The sequence below is a fragment of the Silene latifolia genome, chromosome 5, assembly GCF_048544455.1.
Source record: "Silene latifolia isolate original U9 population chromosome 5, ASM4854445v1, whole genome shotgun sequence".
NCBI classification, from domain to species: Eukaryota; Viridiplantae; Streptophyta; class Magnoliopsida; order Caryophyllales; family Caryophyllaceae; genus Silene; species Silene latifolia.
Window position 1 is genome coordinate 1,000,636 of NC_133530.1, and position 17,363 is coordinate 1,017,998.

General features: G+C 35.1%; 2 protein-coding genes across 5 annotated transcripts in view; one reads left to right on the forward strand and one right to left on the reverse strand.

Moving 5' to 3' along the window:
* The window catches only part of LOC141656291 (uncharacterized), a 22,807-nt gene extending 21,729 nt beyond the window's left edge, over positions 1-1,078 (reverse strand). Inside the window, exon 1 of one of the 2 annotated variants that reach the window (XM_074463128.1) lies at positions 949-1,078. In XM_074463128.1, coding sequence (XP_074319229.1) covers positions 949-964 — 16 coding nt within the window. In that variant the 5' untranslated portion in view covers positions 965-1,078. Of the gene's footprint in view, positions 1-943 lie in introns of both variants that reach the window. The other variant, XM_074463129.1, reaches the window with a different exon arrangement.
* Positions 1-12,930, forward strand: part of LOC141656292 (uncharacterized) — a 13,365-nt gene extending 435 nt beyond the window's left edge. The window contains exons 2-6 of one of the 3 annotated variants that reach the window (XR_012548459.1): positions 2,204-3,228; positions 3,486-3,691; positions 10,694-10,825; positions 11,741-11,897; positions 12,306-12,930. Coding sequence is in view for 1 of the 3 variants with exons in the window: in XM_074463130.1 (XP_074319231.1) it covers positions 3,486-3,691; positions 11,741-11,897; positions 12,306-12,352 (410 nt within the window). In the remaining 2 variants the exon portion in view is untranslated. The remainder of the gene's footprint in view (positions 1-2,203; positions 3,229-3,485; positions 3,692-10,693; positions 10,826-11,740; positions 11,898-12,305) is intronic. The other 2 variants (XR_012548458.1, XM_074463130.1) reach the window with 2 other exon arrangements.
* The last annotated feature ends 4,433 nt before the right edge of the window (positions 12,931-17,363 follow it).

A 17,363-nucleotide genomic window follows, 5' to 3' on the forward strand; every position in this document is an offset into this window, starting at 1 on the left:
CAGAGTCTTTAAGGCTGTATTTAGGGTTACCCTAATTTTATTTAGTCTATGGATTTCAGTGATCTATTTTCCTTTTAATGTTGCAAATGATAGAAGATGGACATGAAGAGAGAATGAATTTAAATCTTGAACCAAATCATGTATGCATGCATGTTCATTAAACTTTTATAGCTGCTTTATTTCTTTATTACCAACTTTAATCTTTGGCTTTGTTCTTTGCTTGAATTATATTCGCGGACTAATGTTGTTGTGGTTGTGTTTTTCTGGGGGAAAGGAGAAAATATCATACGTCTCGTACTCTTAAGACCGTCTTGTACTCTAAGACGGTCTTTATCCAATAAAAACAAGTCATAATACTACTACTAATAATAATAAATGATTTAATTGTATGAAAATTTTCCATCTCACAATATGAGACCGACTCACATTAGCGACGGGTTTTTTAGCTGTCATGTAGGATCGGATGCTGGTTCAAAATTTTAGTTTTGTTTGTTTAAATGTAGCGTTAAAATCATTCATTTTTTTGGTACTCATCCTTAGTTGGGTTGTCAATTGTCACGTGAATTATATTATGTCTTCAATAGTTAAATGTGACAAATGAAAGGCTACCTTTCGATATTTGTAGAGCCAGTGTTGGCGTTGTTTTGTTTGTTTCCGTAACTATACTTCTGATGTTCTATGAATAATAGTCGTAACAATAGGCGGAGTTTCTAGTTTAGGTCGATTAATTTTTCTATGGAGAACCAATGCATTTTGACAGAGCATGCTAGAATAATAAACTCCTTAAAACGGAGTATCTCGTATTAAGTACGTGTTCAAAAGTTTGATTTAATTCCTGCTACATCTTAGGGATAAGTAATTTCTAAGCATTTTCACAAATTTCTGTGGGTCCGTGTATCTAAACAAAAACAAATGGTTTAGAATAAGTCTTTATTGTGGTTACCTTACCATGTAAAGTGGCCATGATATAATGGCTCCTTGTTGACCGGCTCGCTTCAAAGTTCAATTCAACTTTATTCTGTCCAACTCTAGCTCCATTCAATGAAGTTCAACTTCATTCAACCGAGTTTAGTTCAACTCAGCTTTTCTCTTCTCAACCAAGAGTGGGCACGGCCTCATTAGGCATTAAATCGAACTTCCATTTGTGGGGATTCTTAGTAGATGACAAGTGGTCCTTAAGAGCATCCGCAAAGGTGGAAATCAAGCTCCTCATATACACTATCTTTCCTCATATGGGGCTCCTCATTGTTGCACCAACCTTCCCAATATTTGGGGCTCCACTGTTTTTAGGGAAGGTCCCCAAAAGAAAAGTAAGACAATTTGTGTTACTTTTGGAGAGGTTTCCAAATTTTTGTGTGTTGATTGGGGAACCTCATTGTTGCATAGATGCATAGATGTAGTTATGAAATGGGGAGGGCAAATGGAAAAGTTAGTGGAAAATGAGGTGGACGAATAAGAAAAGGAAAGAGAAAATATGGGGAGTCTCACCTTTGCGGATGCTCTAATGCATTTTTTATGATCAAACTACCTCTAAAAAAAATTTCCAAATATAAAAAGGTAAACAAATGAATCACACCCTAAATCTAAATTAAAATAGGTGAACAAATGGTTTAAAATAAGTATATATTATTATATATTTTTTTTTTGCAAAGATTATTTCATCATTAACATAAGTATATATTATTGACAGTAAATGAATTGTATAAGAGCATCTCTAATGGTTTGGCTTAGGGACTTGCTTTGCTCAACCATTGGAGTTGACCATGTAGACTAACTTTGCCCAAAAAAAATTAATAGCTCCATGGAGCTACTGGTTTAAATGGACATACAAGTGTAGTTTAACCAATAAGAAAATAGTGATCCTATTAATAATAGTTTTTTTTTTTTTGAAATTTGGAAATTGAATAAATAAATAGAAGAGTATATTAGGTGGGTCTAATCAAGCTAGTAATAAGTTGGCTAAACCATTGGAGTAAATTCTAGCTTAAAATGGATGTAGCTTAAAAATATAATGTGGTAAAGGTAAGTTAGTGGCATTACCATTGTAGATGCTCTAATGTTGCAATACAATATATAGTACATGTATTTGTACTAATACAATTGTTACAAAATGAGTGGTTGTCTCTTTAATAAAGGGTCGTGCCTCTTCATTTATCCCTTGCATGTAATTGGTGAAATGTCTGATTTATTATATGTTTTTTAGGTTTGGGAACTTGAACTCGGTGAGGTCAACAACTTTTTGAGGAGCCGTTATATCCTGGACTATTTATAGAACAGTCCTTGTTCTTTTTGGCCGAAAAGAGTTAAATTGAACCAAGCTCATGGAGTTGGAGTTGAACTTGACTCAATGAAACTCAGACACCGTCTAAGCTTCGCATATGTCTAAGCTACGCGTATGCGTATGAGTCAGAGCCTACGCGTAGGATGTGCCCTCCCTGATGAGGCCGTGTCCACTCTTGGAAGAGGAGAGGAGAGGAGAGGAGCGAGGTTAACAAGGAGCCATTATAGCATGGCCACTTACAAGGTAAGATAACCACAATTTAGACAACCCTTGTTCTTTTTGGCTGAAAAGAATTAAATTGAACCAAACTCGTGGAGTTGGAGTTGGAGGTGAACTTAACTGAATGAAGAGAGCTTAGCCGAGAATTGATTGAAGGTCGAGCAATTTTAGAGCAGAATTGAACCGAATTGAATTGGAGCGGAGTGGGAGCTTGAAATGTGCCGAAAAAAGAAAAAAAAATAACTGAAAGAAGTAGCTAAAAGAAGTTGAGCTGCTCTAAATGGAGAGCTTAAATGGAGCTTAAGTAAGTTAATTTGAATGGAGTTGAAATGAGCCCAATTGAATGAAGGTGAGCTAGCGGCCTTACTTTCCATTTCATGTTATTCAAAGAGGAACTCTAAGAGTAAGCATGCAAAGATTTCAGTAAGCAAGGAAGGTTCCACATCAATTTTAAATTTTTGACCCCCAACAATCTCGCTCGTATTGGTTGTGGCCTTCTTCCCATTGTTTTTCTACATTCCCGTTGGAAGTTGTAAGTTATAGCTTGTGTTCTCCGCACCCTAAAGGTTCTTTCTACTTCGTATAGTCTTACAGTTTCGTATTGGCTATATCTCCTCCTCGGGGTGTTTGGCCGAGGTGAACTAATTGAGGATCCTTCCACCATAACGAAGAGATAGTTCTTCTGATACTTCTTTGTTGACGCTCTAGCTGTGCTGCCCTTCCCTCAGGTATTTTGAATGTCACTCCTTAAGTTCGATTGTCGAGTCTATGAAGTAACTTAGCTGCAATTCTGATTTCAGAATAATTATCAATTAACAATTACTCCCTTTTACATACCAGGGAGTAATTGTTAAGAGGTGATTTTTGTTGTCCTCCTAAACTACACTTTTTTCTTTTGGAATGGGCATAGGTTTAGCAATTTCGGTTTTCAGTCATACTTTATATGAGCATGGGTTAATGAGTTAGCTGATTTTTCTTCTTTTAGATTCACAGATGCCCTTTTTTATAACAAGGATGGTTGGCGGTCATGTGACTTACAAGGGCCTTCCGAAGGTATTTTCAGATAATCTGCACGGTGGTTGTTTCGAGTTTATACTTCATACGAGGAAGAGGAGGATATTTGGCAGATTCACTGGAACGGCCTGGGCTGGAGATGCTTTAAATCTCGTGGTTTGCATGCTTTTTTGCCATGTAAGTTCAGTTTACTGTTCTCGTTAGGGTTCTCTAAGCAAAAATTTCACTTTGTTATAATCTAAACTAAATAACAATTTACGAGTAAAAAATAGGTAATAATAATAATAATAAGATGCAAGCGTCACAGTGGTGCATTTCAACCAAGAGGTTAGGTGGTGGAAGTGTTGGGCTTGGTGAACACTGAAAATGGTGGTACTTAGGTGGTGTCAATGGTGGTGGATGCTAATTTTTGGTGGTGATACTTGATAGTAATGGTGTAGGTGGTGGTGAGTGAGCGTGTAAAGATGGGCAAAATGGGTAGACCACATTAATTTTTGATTTTTTAATGATTTTACCTTAATTAAATTATGACCTTTAGCTTATTAGGTAATTTGGGAAGAGTTAGTAACTATGTAGGTGGTACCGTGCATAAAAAAGTATAAGATATAGTAGTATTTTGAAAAATCTTGATTATGATAGGGGTAGTAATTTGCAATTTTTCCTAACAAAATTGATAGATTGACATGTCCTAATTAGAAACCTTCAGCTTGCCAAGATCCACTAGTAGTAGAACACCTGTTAGCGGGTATTTTCTTCATTAGTTATGTTTGGTGATAATTTGTTTGCCACTATTCGAAGGAAACTCGCTATTTAGCGTATTATTCTATAACATGAAATATAATTCTTTGTTTTGAATACCAGTTATCTTTCTTTTGCCTGCTCGTTTCGTCTCCTAGCCTTATGCACATGATGATGTATCTGTCCTAAATTGTTCAATAAATAAAATAGAGGAATGTCTTGAGTCAGAGAACAAGTGATACGTATACGAGTTGGGCTACGGGTTAATGAAGGAACGAGTTCATGGAAAGTCGGAAATCAGTTTAATTGTTCTCGAGAATGATTAAATGTATTTCGAGCTTTCATCGAACGAGGGAGCTTCATTGGATGAATCGAAAGCTACTCGGATTATGGACCCAAGTTAATATGGCTACTCGTAAAATATAAACAATCTTCAAAACGGTGTTCGATAATAAAAAATTTCGCTCGGTTCGTAAGTTTGGTCGCATGCTTTGGATTCGTCTGAGTGCAAGGCTTCTACAAAGCAATTAAGTTCCATTTTAATTTGTAAGTAAAGGGTGATGATTGCCCTGCTTAGTGAGTCGGTTATTACCATTTAACAGCGTTGTTTTATTACTATTTTTATTAGGCCTTAATTTGCTAAGTTTAATGGCCTTAATTAGCTAGTTTATGATCACCATTAGCTGTCTTTTGGGATGCCTCAAACGGCTCTTCTTCTAGTCTATTTATAGTCATTAGTAGCTTGTAATTTGGGGACGAAATATATGAAAAGAAAAGCCTGATGTTTTACAAGTTTGTAATTCATGATTGATGCGTTCGATCCAAAAATCGTTATTGTTTGGCGCGTTTTCAAACTTTAACCCGATTCGTATTCAATAGGTCTTGAATACAATCACCCATTATCAAGCTATAGGTCTAGTTTGATAAATATCCGGTTACTCTTTATTATTTCCGCTGTCAATCGCATCATTTGGCGCGTCAGGTAGCTTCTCAATTTCCTTAAATTGAGACGATTCTATGTTGGCAAAACAGATGGGGCACTACGAGAAGAATTCGTGTTTTTCTGAAGAACTTTTAGTGGAGATCGATTCTGCCTTAAACTTCGATTTGCCACCTATATTTGATGAATATAATGAGCAGGTCTTGAGCAATGGAGAGCGAGTTTATGCTCTAATCGCTACTGGTAAGCATGTGAAGAGTACTGCCCGAAATAAGAACGCCTTGGTTCAACCCTTATTGCGTGGATTGGCTGATATTTTTCCGCGTGATTTGTCACGAGGTGTATCTACTTTTCGTGGAATAGGGTACCAAGTAGACTTGATACCAGGTGCTCCATTGCCAAGCGAGGAATTACTTCGAAGCAATCCTGCAGATGATGAATTCAAGGATACTTCATCACCTTGTTCGAATTCATCTTCGTTCATCATTGACGAATATGCATCTAAGTTTCTGATATTTGTATTCGATCCTGGTGGAATTGGATGGTCTAAGAATCGGGACGATTCTTTTTGAAGAAAGGGAGTATGATACGTATACGAGTTGGGCTACGGGTTAATGAAGGAACGAGTTCATGGAAAGTCGGAAATCAGTTTAATTGTTCTCGAGAATGATTAAATGTATTTCGAGCTTTCATCGAACGAGGGAGCTTCATTGGATGAATCGAAAGCTACTCGGATTATGGACCCAAGTTAATATGGCTACTCGTAAAATATAAACAATCTTCAAAACGGTGTTCGATAATAAAGGCTGCTCGGTTCGTAAGTTTGGTCGCATGCTTTGGATTCGTCTAAGTGCAAGGCTTCTACAAAGCAATTAAGTTCCATTTTAATTTGTAAGTAAAGGGTGATGATTGCCCTGCTTAGTGAGTCGGTTATTACCATTTAACAGCGTTGTTTTATTACTATTTTTATTAGGCCTTAATTTGCTAAGTTTAATGGCCTTAATTAGCTAGTTTATGATCACCATTAGCTGTCTTTTGGGATGCCTAAAACGGCTCTTCTTCTAGTCTATTTATAGTCATTAGTAGCTTGTAATTTGGGGACGAAATATATGAAAAGAAAAGCCTGATGTTTTACAAGTTTGTAATTCATGATTGATGCGTTCGATCCAAAAATCGTTATTGTTTGACGCGTTTTCAAACTTTAACCCAATTCGTATTCAATAGGTCTTGAATACAATCACCCATTATCAAGCTATAGGTCTAGTTTGATAAATATCCGGTTACTCTTTATTATTTCCGCTGTCAATCGCATCATTTGGCGCGTCAGGTAGCTTCTCAATTTCCTTAAATTGAGACGATTCTATGTTGGCAAAACAGATGGGGCACTACGAGAAGAATTCGTGTTTTTCTGAAGAACTTTCAGTGGAGATCGATTCTGCCTTAAACTTCGATTTGCCACCTATATTCGATGAATATAATGAGCAGGTCTTGAGCAATGGAGAGCGAGTTTATGCTCTAATCGCTCTTGGTAAGCATGTGAAGAAATCTTGCCCGAAATAAGAACGCCTTGGTTCAACCCTTATTGCGTGGATTGGCTGATATTTTTCCGCGTGATTTGTCACGAGGTGTATCTACTTTTCGTGGAATAGGGTACCAAGTAGACTTGATACCAGGTGCTCCATTGCCAAGCGAGGAATTACTTCGAAGCAATCCTGCAGATGATGAATTCAAGGATACTTCATCACCTTGTTCGAATTCATCTTCGTTCATCATTGACGAATATGCATCTAAGTTTCTGATATTTGTATTCGATCCTGGTGGAATTGGATGGTCTAAGAATCGGGACGACTCTTTTTGAAGAAAGGGAGTATGATACGTATACGAGTTGGGCTACGGGTTAATGAAGGAACGAGTTCATGGAAAGTCGGAAATCAGTTTAATTGTTCTCGAGAATGATTAAATGTATTTCGAGCTTTCATCGAACGAGGGAGCTTCATTGGATGAATCGAAAGCTACTCGGATTATGGACCCAAGTTAATATGGCTACTTGTAAAATATAAACAATCTTCAAAACGGTGTTCGATAATAAAGGCTGCTCGGTTCGTCGGTTCGTAAGTTTGGTCGCATGCTTTGGATTCGTCTAAGTGCAAGGCTTCTACAAAGCAATTAAGTTCCATTTTAATTTGTAAGTAAAGGGTGATGATTGCCCTGCTTAGTGAGTCGGTTATTACCATTTAACAGCGTTGTTTTATTACTATTTTTATTAGGCCTTAATTTGCTAAGTTTAATGGCCTTAATTAGCTAGTTTATGATCACCATTAGCTGTCTTTTGGGATGCCTAAAACGGCTCTTCTTCTAGTCTATTTATAGTCATTAGTAGCTTGTAATTTGGGGACGAAATATATGAAAAGAAAAGCCTGATGTTTTACAAGTTTGTAATTCATGATTGATGCGTTCGATCCAAAAATCGTTATTGTTTGACGCGTTTTCAAACTTTAACCCGATTCGTATTCAATAGGTCTTGAATACAATCACCCATTATCAAGCTATAGGTCTAGTTTGATAAATATCCGGTTACTCTTTATTATTTCCGCTGTCAATCGCATCAACAAGGGCCTTTGATTGCCCCTTTTACCGCGGGGACTATCTTGATATTTCATCCTGCTGCTTGAAGCTTCATATTGGCAGATTGGGACGAACGGATAAGTCCCTTTCTTGGGCTTCGTCTTCACTTGGGCACTTGAGTCTTGACTTCAACCGACGTAATCCTGCTAAATCCACTTCAACAATTCAGCTCCAGCTTATAACCTCGGCCATCCTCTTGCTATCTTGATCCTAAAATATTGCCAAAAGTAACTGAAATCAACTCAAGACAACTCAAAACCTCAGTAATCCTAATATTGATCACCACAAGACAAGCAAATATGCAATTATTGCCAAGCACCCCTTATAACACTCCTAATTAGAGCAAATAGACTAATTTAAGTGCTAAAAATAGCACTTGACGAATTTCCTTTATGCCAAGTCTTTTCTCGTCCTTCAGTAAAACTCGAGTTTTATGGCATGAACCTCCAAAAGCATATGTAGTAGTATGGTGAACTAGACATTATAAAACACCGTCTACTTCTCTATATCAACACAATTCGGCCCCTTGACAACTCCTGGTTTCTTGTACTTAAATCAACACCAGCACACTTCAACAATCAAGTAAGAAATTACACAAGTTTGGGAGTACTCATGGTAGCCGATGGCTCCCTATGCTATCTCTAAAAACATCAGCATACTTGACTATTGACGACTAACCTATCCTACCTTATACGTAGCTGCCCTTTTGCCTTCTACCTAGGCCCCCCTTTCGGGTTTCCAACATCTTTCCTTTCTTTTTCCCCAATTTGTATCTTTCAGCTCACTTTTGGATTTTCAATCTAGCGCGAGGGCTCTCTTTACTGCCTAGGCGGCTCTCCTGGGTTTTCAACCAAGCAATATTCTTTTCTTTTGCTTATCTTTCAGTTGAAGCAAAATTAAGAATATGTAGCATACAAAGATGAGAATCATCCCCTCCCCGTGCCAGATCCAAACAAACATTATGCTTACAGTAGCAATGAGAAATGGACAAAGGAAGGCGTCATAGGGGGGAAGTGGTACGTACTGATCACATCATGAATCAGAAGACCCTCCATTATCGTGCGTCCTCTAAGCAAGTCGTCCCTCCCGTCTAGTCTCTGGAGCACTCTCATGAGCAGTGAGCTGCAGATAATACTCCTGCGATAGCGTTTGGCAAGTATTGGGGTACAAAGACGAAAGAAGTTTGTCAAGTCCCCGACACAACTGTCGTGTCTCATCCATGCCATCATAAAGCTCCTCTAACCTGTCCTCCCACCTCTTCCCTCCAATCACTATACCTCCCTCATGGACAACCTGCTCGGACAGGAATTCTTCACCATTATCTACAGAGGCTGAGGCTGACAAATATGGAGCAACGTCAAAATCGGGAGCTAGCAAGAAGTCCGCAGCAGTTGGACCATCAGGAAGCCCCTCCTGACGGGGCGGCTTCAAGTACGAAGCACGGGAAGCGCCATAAATACACCAATTATAATGGCAAGTTTTATGATTGAGTTGGATCATATCTAGACTCTCAAGGGCGGGAATGTCCTATAAATGACCAGTTGAAGGGAATGCCACATTGAAATATCGGCCAGTTAGCGTAACCATACCTCCTATGCTTATTTTCCTGGATGTGCTTTTCTGAATTCCCAAACATCTTTCCACAAAAATATCCGCCCAATCAGGTAATGTGGTCCCTTCTGGTGTTTAGCTTCGAGGGCTCCCCATGGCCAAGAAAAGTCATAGCTAGGAAGCGCTGAACCAAACGGAGCCCAGAGTGAGGAATTGTAGAGCTCTGATCTCCTTTAGGTTTCACAATTTGGCCTGTTATAGCATGCCAAAAGTTTGGGCGTGCTGCGTGCATACCTGTCCAACAGCTACCACTCTGCCTCCGTCCTACTTTCCCAACCGAATGCGGCCCTAAGGTCTGTATATGTCATGGTATATTCCAAAGTGTAATGCTTAGAAGCCGGGGCCTCCTTTGTCATAAACCCTTACAATCCCACCTTTCTTAACAAACTGAGGACTACACCTAACATCCCTAAGGTTTTCAAAGCTGGTATGTCTAGGAATTTGGTGATATGATTTGATTTGGCTTTATCGAGCCTTAGCTAGACTGATGGGGTTCGTTGGGGGTCGCAATAGGGGTTTCGAAGGTGGTCATTGTAAAAATGTATTTACCCCGAGTCTCATTTGGGTAATATGGTAAGAAGAAAATTAGGAGGTAAAAATGTATTTACCCCGACCTCATTTTTTCGTTGGGTGTCAATAGGAAATTAGGAGGTAGAAATGTATTTATCCCGAGTCTCATTTAGGTAATATGGTAAGTTGTCATTTAACGAGTTAGAAAAGAAGAAAAATGAGACTCGGGGTAAATATAAGATGGGGTAGCTATTCGTTGGAGAATATACGAGTAAGGCTAAGTGTTACTTGTAAAATAAAATAAAAAATAAAAATAGGGAAGAAAACAATGAATAAGAGGGAGTAGTTAAATTCAAAATTATGATTTTTTCATCAAAATAAAATAATAATGATGTTAAACTACTATAAACTATAAGTTGGTAAATTTTTCATTAAATGCTATATAATTTTCACTTTAAAAAATAACTTCACACATACGTACCATTAACTTTAGAGAAAATTTAATAAAATGAAATACTTAATTTTATGTTAAAAAAGTATATAGATTTCATAAAAATACACATTTCATAACTTTAGTTTTCAGTATAATCTACTCCGTATACTAGTAGTAGTAGTAATAATAATAATAATAATCTAATACACCGACTAACACACTTTTTATTTACAATTTAAAACGGTCTTATGTTCATGGCCTTAACTCTTGAGCCAAGTATCCGCAACTAGCGTTTTTGAGTGCGTCCTTGTGTTGAACGTAGCATCGTGGTTACAACCCAGTATAAAAGGAAGGAAAAATATAGAGGCAACCAAATTAGAGACCTACAAAACCCTAGGTGAAAACCTCTCAAATCCTTACGCCGCTGCAAGAATGATCTAGACCATTTGTGAAGGTTAGTATCTCATTACTCTCATCATTTCTATCTCTTGCTTTGTGATTTTACCTTAGTTTGTGGTTTTACATATGTCTCATAGCTTGTGGTTTTACATATGTTGATTTAATTTCAAAATTAGCGAAAATCTTTTGATTTAATTAGAGGAATAACGGTGAACAACACTTACTTGCGAGAATAGATCGGAGAATAGATCGTTTATGCGAATAAGACATTGTCTTGTTGTATTGTGAAGAGATTTGGTTGTGGTTTTACTGAATCGATACATTTGTTGATTTAATTTCAAAATAAGCGAAAATCTTATGATTTAATTAGAGGAATAACGGAGAACAACACTTACTTGTGAGAGTATATCGGAGAATAGATCGTTTATGCGACTAAGGCATGGTCTTGTTGTATTGTGAATAGATTTGGTTGTGGTTTTACTGAATCGATACATTTGTTGATTTAATTTCAAAATAAGCGAAAAACTTATGATTTAATTAGAGGAATAACGGAGAACAACACTTACTTGCGAGAGTATATCGGAGAATAGATCGTTTATGCGACTAAGGCATGGTCTTGTTGTATTGTGAATAGATTTGGTTGTGGTTTTACTGAATCGATACATTTGTTGATTTAATTTCAAAATAAGCGAAAATCTTATGATTTAATTAGAGGAATAACGGAGAACAACACTTACTTGCGAGAGTATATCGGAGAATAGATCGTTTATGCGACTAAGGCATGGTCTTGTTGTATTGTGAATAGATTTGGTTGTGGTTTTACTGAATCGATACGTTTGTTGATTTAATTTCAAAATAAGCGAAAATCTTATGATTTAATTAGAGGAATAACGGAGAGGCATTGTCTTGTTGTATTGTGAATAGATTTGGTTGATCTAGTTTTTGTTCTATATTGATTGATTATGTTCAGGTCAAGTCATGGGGGATTCACCTAAGACGAAGAAACAAAAGCTTGATATTTTTGAAAATCTCAGTATTCAAAATTCAGCCGATGGATTTAAATACTACATTGCTAGAAACGGCCTCCCCGAAAACACCGGTACTGTTAGCTTGGTTGTCAGAGCAGGGTAATTCATCTCATTTTTATATTACTTATATTTTTGTTTGAATTTCTGTTGTAAGGGTGTAGAGGGATTTGAGGGCGAGGGTAAAGGGAATGGTTTAAGGGTAAAGGGAATGATCGATTGGTTGAACAAACAGTGAAAAAGAACTCAGCAGGCAGATCATACTTTATAGCATGAACGACCTCCCCAATGACACTTGGTACTGTTAGCTTGGTAGTTAGAGTTTGGCTATTCATATCATTTTTAAATTACCTTGGATCTTTGAATTTCTATTGTAAGGGTGCAGTGGGATTTGAAGGTGAGGGTAAAGGGAATGATTGATTTGGTTAAACAAACACTAAAAAAAGGAAATACGATAATAGGTAGGTAGAATATACTTTATAGCATGATTTTAATAAACTTCATGTATAGGTTTCTTCTTGAAGATGATCGAGAAGCAGGGTTTGCTCATCTCTTAGAGCATGTACTTCTTAGAAGTGTTATGGAGTCTAGAGTGTCGCGATTGGCACAGACAGTCCGTTTATTCACATGAACTCCACGAGACTTCCCAAAGATACACAATCTACTCCTTTCGGGTTCATGAGAAGTCAGAGTTTTTAGATGCGATCGAGATGCTCAAATTGATTGCTCAACAGAAGGTAGTATTTTATTTGTTTTTCAAGTCTTAAATTATTATTTTTATGCGTTTTTTCTCCCTCATCTAATCAAGTTGATTTTCCACTTATCTAAAAGGTTATCATAACAGAAAATCAAGTTGAACTTGAAAAAAAGCTTGTAACAATCGAGTATTTAACTAAACTCGATGCAGACGGTGCTGCTAATTCTTTCCGATCCTAGTTATTTCAGGTATCAATAGTTATTTTTTTGGGAGCGGCTTTACGTTTAACTTTGGACATATATTAACTAGTTCTATTACCCGTGAAATTCACGGGGTTAGCTGTATTGTCACGTTGGTGGTGTTATAAAATCCCGGATTTGTGGTAGCACTGAGCCCGATTGACAAAAAGGACTCCTAAGAATTTTTTTTATCAATCTATACTTATACTACCATAATATATTATCAATATATTATCAATATATATTTTCTACAATTTACTAAACGTTTGCCGTGGATTATTAATATTTTGCTACGAATATTGTTACGTTCATTAGTGTTTTTTCACAATTATTGTTATTATTGTTATTGTCTTCAATTTTGTTTAGCTATGTAATTAATTCAACCTACAAAAATTCAAAATAGATTTTTTTATATTTTTATTTGTGAACAATAATTCATGGTAGATTGAATGGTTAACATTATTTTGAAAGATTATGGTGAGAATTATATTTGTGTTTAATATGAGATATATTGGCTTTAATTTTAAGTTTAATTTTTCTTAACAAATAAAAAACAAATACTAATATTTATTGTGATTTAATTAGTGTTTAATGTTATGATTTTTTCAATTTTTTTTAATAATAATGATGTGTTATGCTCTAATAGTCTTAAATGTGAATGTTGAAAGCTAATATTTAGGCTTGCCTTTTTATATTATACTAGTTTTGTACCCGCGAAAATCGCGGACTTGTTCTATTTGTTCCATTTATTTGATTTTGTTGACGTCCATCTTTAACTAAAATATAACATATTTTTTTAATCGCGAATAAGCTATAAACCAAACATGTATAAATATTTACTTCTTTTACATTATTTTTCATAATCATAGTAATATAGATAGAAGTTTTAATTTGAATTTTATTTCCATATATTTTAATACATGTTAATATTATTCATGAATATTTTGTAGTCAACAATTTAATGTAACTAATTTTATAATCATAAATGTTTGTTTAAATTTTTTACATATTTGTTATTTTTATATATTTATGATGTACATCATAAATAATTAAGCTAAAAACGGTTACGTCGTTAGATCGATAAACAAAGAACTCCAAGATCGCGGTTACATATCTAATAGGTTTTTTTTAAGAAAGTAAAATAGATACTATTAATTTAACTTTTCCTCAAAATCTATACTTTTTTATCAAAAATATACATGTAAAATAGAGAATCTCGCCGATGTATGGTGATACTTTGTAAGCCAACTAAAAGAGTAAAAAAATATGTTTTCGTTTTTCACATTTAGATCCAAACATGTAATCTCCACTTTTTAATAGCCTCCTCAAAATCAATAATCTGCAAATTGAGATAGTTAAAATATGAGAAATTGTGAAGCTTTATAATCCAAGATATATTGGATTTTTCATTTACCACATATAAGACCTTTTAGCTACTATCTTTATTACTAATGAGGAATTATATGGATAAATTTTACGATTTAAATTTTAATAATTAGAGTAAATTCTTAATTTATTTTTGTAATTTAGTACATGATCTTATGGTTTCCACTAAAAAATATTATTAGTAACTTTATAATCCAAATTATTAGGCTTTTTATTTACTACATATAAGACCTTTTAACTACTATCTCTATGGTTAATGAAGAGTTAGATGGATAAATTGTTAATTTATTTTTATAATTTAAATCATGATCGGTATTATGATTTCCATCAAAAAATATTAGTAAATTTTATGAAGAATTTTAATAAATAAGTCTGATGTAGCCTTAATATTAACCAATACTATAAAAATGACACGTGAATTAAAATTAGATGTTTTAAGTAGCCTTTTAACTATATTGTATATTTTTTTTTACAAAAACAGAGTTATAAAAAAAAACAATTTACTAATTCTCTAAATTCGAATTAAAAACTAAAAATGTTTGGTTTTTATATCAAGTGAGACAATTACGTACCAAATAAGTTTTAATATCATTAGAACATGGTTCAAGGACGGATATCAAGTTTTTTTTCTACTAAATTCTTCTGTTGTCTACACATTTCCCATGTAGTTTTTTAACACACTATGTTAATATTATGAGAAGACAAATGAAGCATCACCTACAAAAATGGAATAAGAAACAAACATACATTTAACGATAATTCAATTAATCTTGTAAGAGGGTTTACATAAAGATAGTATAAAATAAATCTATCACAAAGCGATATTAGTGGATAAATTACAAAAAACTGTGCATTTTGCAATAAGCTTATATAAATTACACAAACAAAACTCGTAGAACATACCTTATGTATAACGTAATTAACTGCACAATCCAACTTTGCAATAATAAGAAAATTGTACCATTTCATCTGCAAAAATAAATCAAGGTGAGAAATACAAATTGACATCAATAAAAGTTATTTAAACAATACTAAATAAAACACAAATCTTATGTATGATATAACTTTATTTTTTTCACAAATGCAAATGATTAATAAAAATTATATGTAATGGAAAGTTTCAATAACATATGAATATGCCAAAAGCTTAGAAAAAGAGGGTAAAAAATAAAAGTGCTTATTTTAAAGACTTTACTTATATTAACTTAGCATCAAATAAGGAGTTAGATTTTAGGGGGAGAAAAGAATCATTAAAAAGGAAAAAGAAGAGCTAAAGAGAAAATGAAGAGTTATAGATGAATAAGGGGTCATAAATGTGATAATAAGTATTCTATCTCAATTCAATGAATGAATATTATTAGTCACACATTATCAAATGAAATTTTCTTAGTGATTCTACGCTATCGCATGTCTTATACATATGCTCAAGGTAGCCTATTTATATTATTGTATAGATATGACATGTAGATTATGATAGGTAATTTAGCATGCCTTTAAGTTAGATATATAGATTTTGTATTTAGATTATAGAGTTATTGATTTTACATACATAAATATGGAGCAAGGAGAAATGTAATTGTTCCGGGTGTAATTCCAGAGCAAGTTTTGTCACCACTTGAGCTTGTGGAACGATGTCTTTGTTTGTCTCTTCCTTTCGCTCTCTCATGAACAAACTGAGGGCTCGGCTTGGGGCCGAACGTACTCACTCCGACGCTCAAGTTAGTGAACTTAGAGAGATAAGTTGTATGTTAACTTGGCAAAGTATATTGTAGAGAGATAAGGGAGTTTATACCAGATTATGAGTTTGGATGTATTTTGACCTAGTTTTCTCAATGAGAGAAGTGGAGTATTTATATACTTTCACCTTTTGTCACGTAGTGGCCAAGTGGCGCAGCAGGTGGAAAGACTATCTTACTCTCGGCCGAGGGACCCATGACAGGCCGGCAGGCCTGGTTAACTATCTTACACTCCTCTCCAATATCTTTCTAGATATCCAACATAGTGCAATTCTTAATATTGCACTTTAGGCACTTCACCAAATGTGAATGATATCTTTGGTAATGAATACACAAACAAAATGGCAATGTGTATTCATTACCAAAGATATCATTCACATTTGGTGAAGTGCCTAAAGTGCAATATTAAGAATTGCACTATGTTGGATATCTAGAAAGATATTGGATCGACCAAAAGGTTATGACGATCGACAAGGTGAGATCTATAGTGAGTATTATACATTTCCACCTTTAATGGTGATCTTATTTTAAGTCTATTGAGAAGATTATTATAACCTTGTCTATTGTATAAGCATATTATATTGCTCTTAATCTTGCAGGGTGATTGTGAAGCTATTATTAGCTACTACTTAATTTTGGAGTCATTAAGTTTTGCCTAATGTTTATCTTTAGCATAATGCTAACATCAACTTAATAATGCTGAAATATCAACTTAATAATGCTAAAATAATGTGTATACTGACATGCAGATTTACACATTTTATGCAGCTTTGAGATTTGAGAAAGTTGATTGAGAATAATACGCTCACAAATTATTATCTTTGTGAAATTTGAGTGAAGCATATTTAAGCTAATGGACTAAGAAAGAAAGAAGTCCTAGAATTGTCGAGGGGAATGGGGCAAAAGCGTATTAGTTGAGAAATTTGTGGTGGATACCGGAACTTGTTATGCAAGGGTGGTCTAACGAAGCCATAGATAACTCATACTTGTGTACACGTCCTATTCCTAGTACACTATTTTGGAAGGTTGAGCATATAGGACGTGATGGATTCACCGCTATGTTGTACACATCCCATTCCTTGTGAGACGGACTTGATGAGATCACCGTATTAAAGGAGGTTGAGATATTTCTCTTAATGAATCTATAACCCTTTATTTGGGTGGTCCTATTGAGAAGGACTTGATGGATTCACCGCTATGTTGAAAGGTTGAGCCTTAGAGCTTTTAATGAATCTATATCCTTTTATTTGGGTGGTCTTATTGAGAAGGGCTTGATGGATTCACCGCTATGTTGAAAGGTTGAGCCTTAGACCTCTTAATGATTCTATAGCTCATGCGTGAGTGGTTTATATGGAGATAGATTTGTTGGAATCACCTACGTGAATGTGAAGGATTGGCCTTCTTCTATGAGAGATTAGGCTCTCTCTAGAGCACTCGTGAGAATCCGAAGGTTCATTTGGCCATAAATTTGTTGAATTGTATCGCGGAACTCGTTTGAAACTTAAGGTGA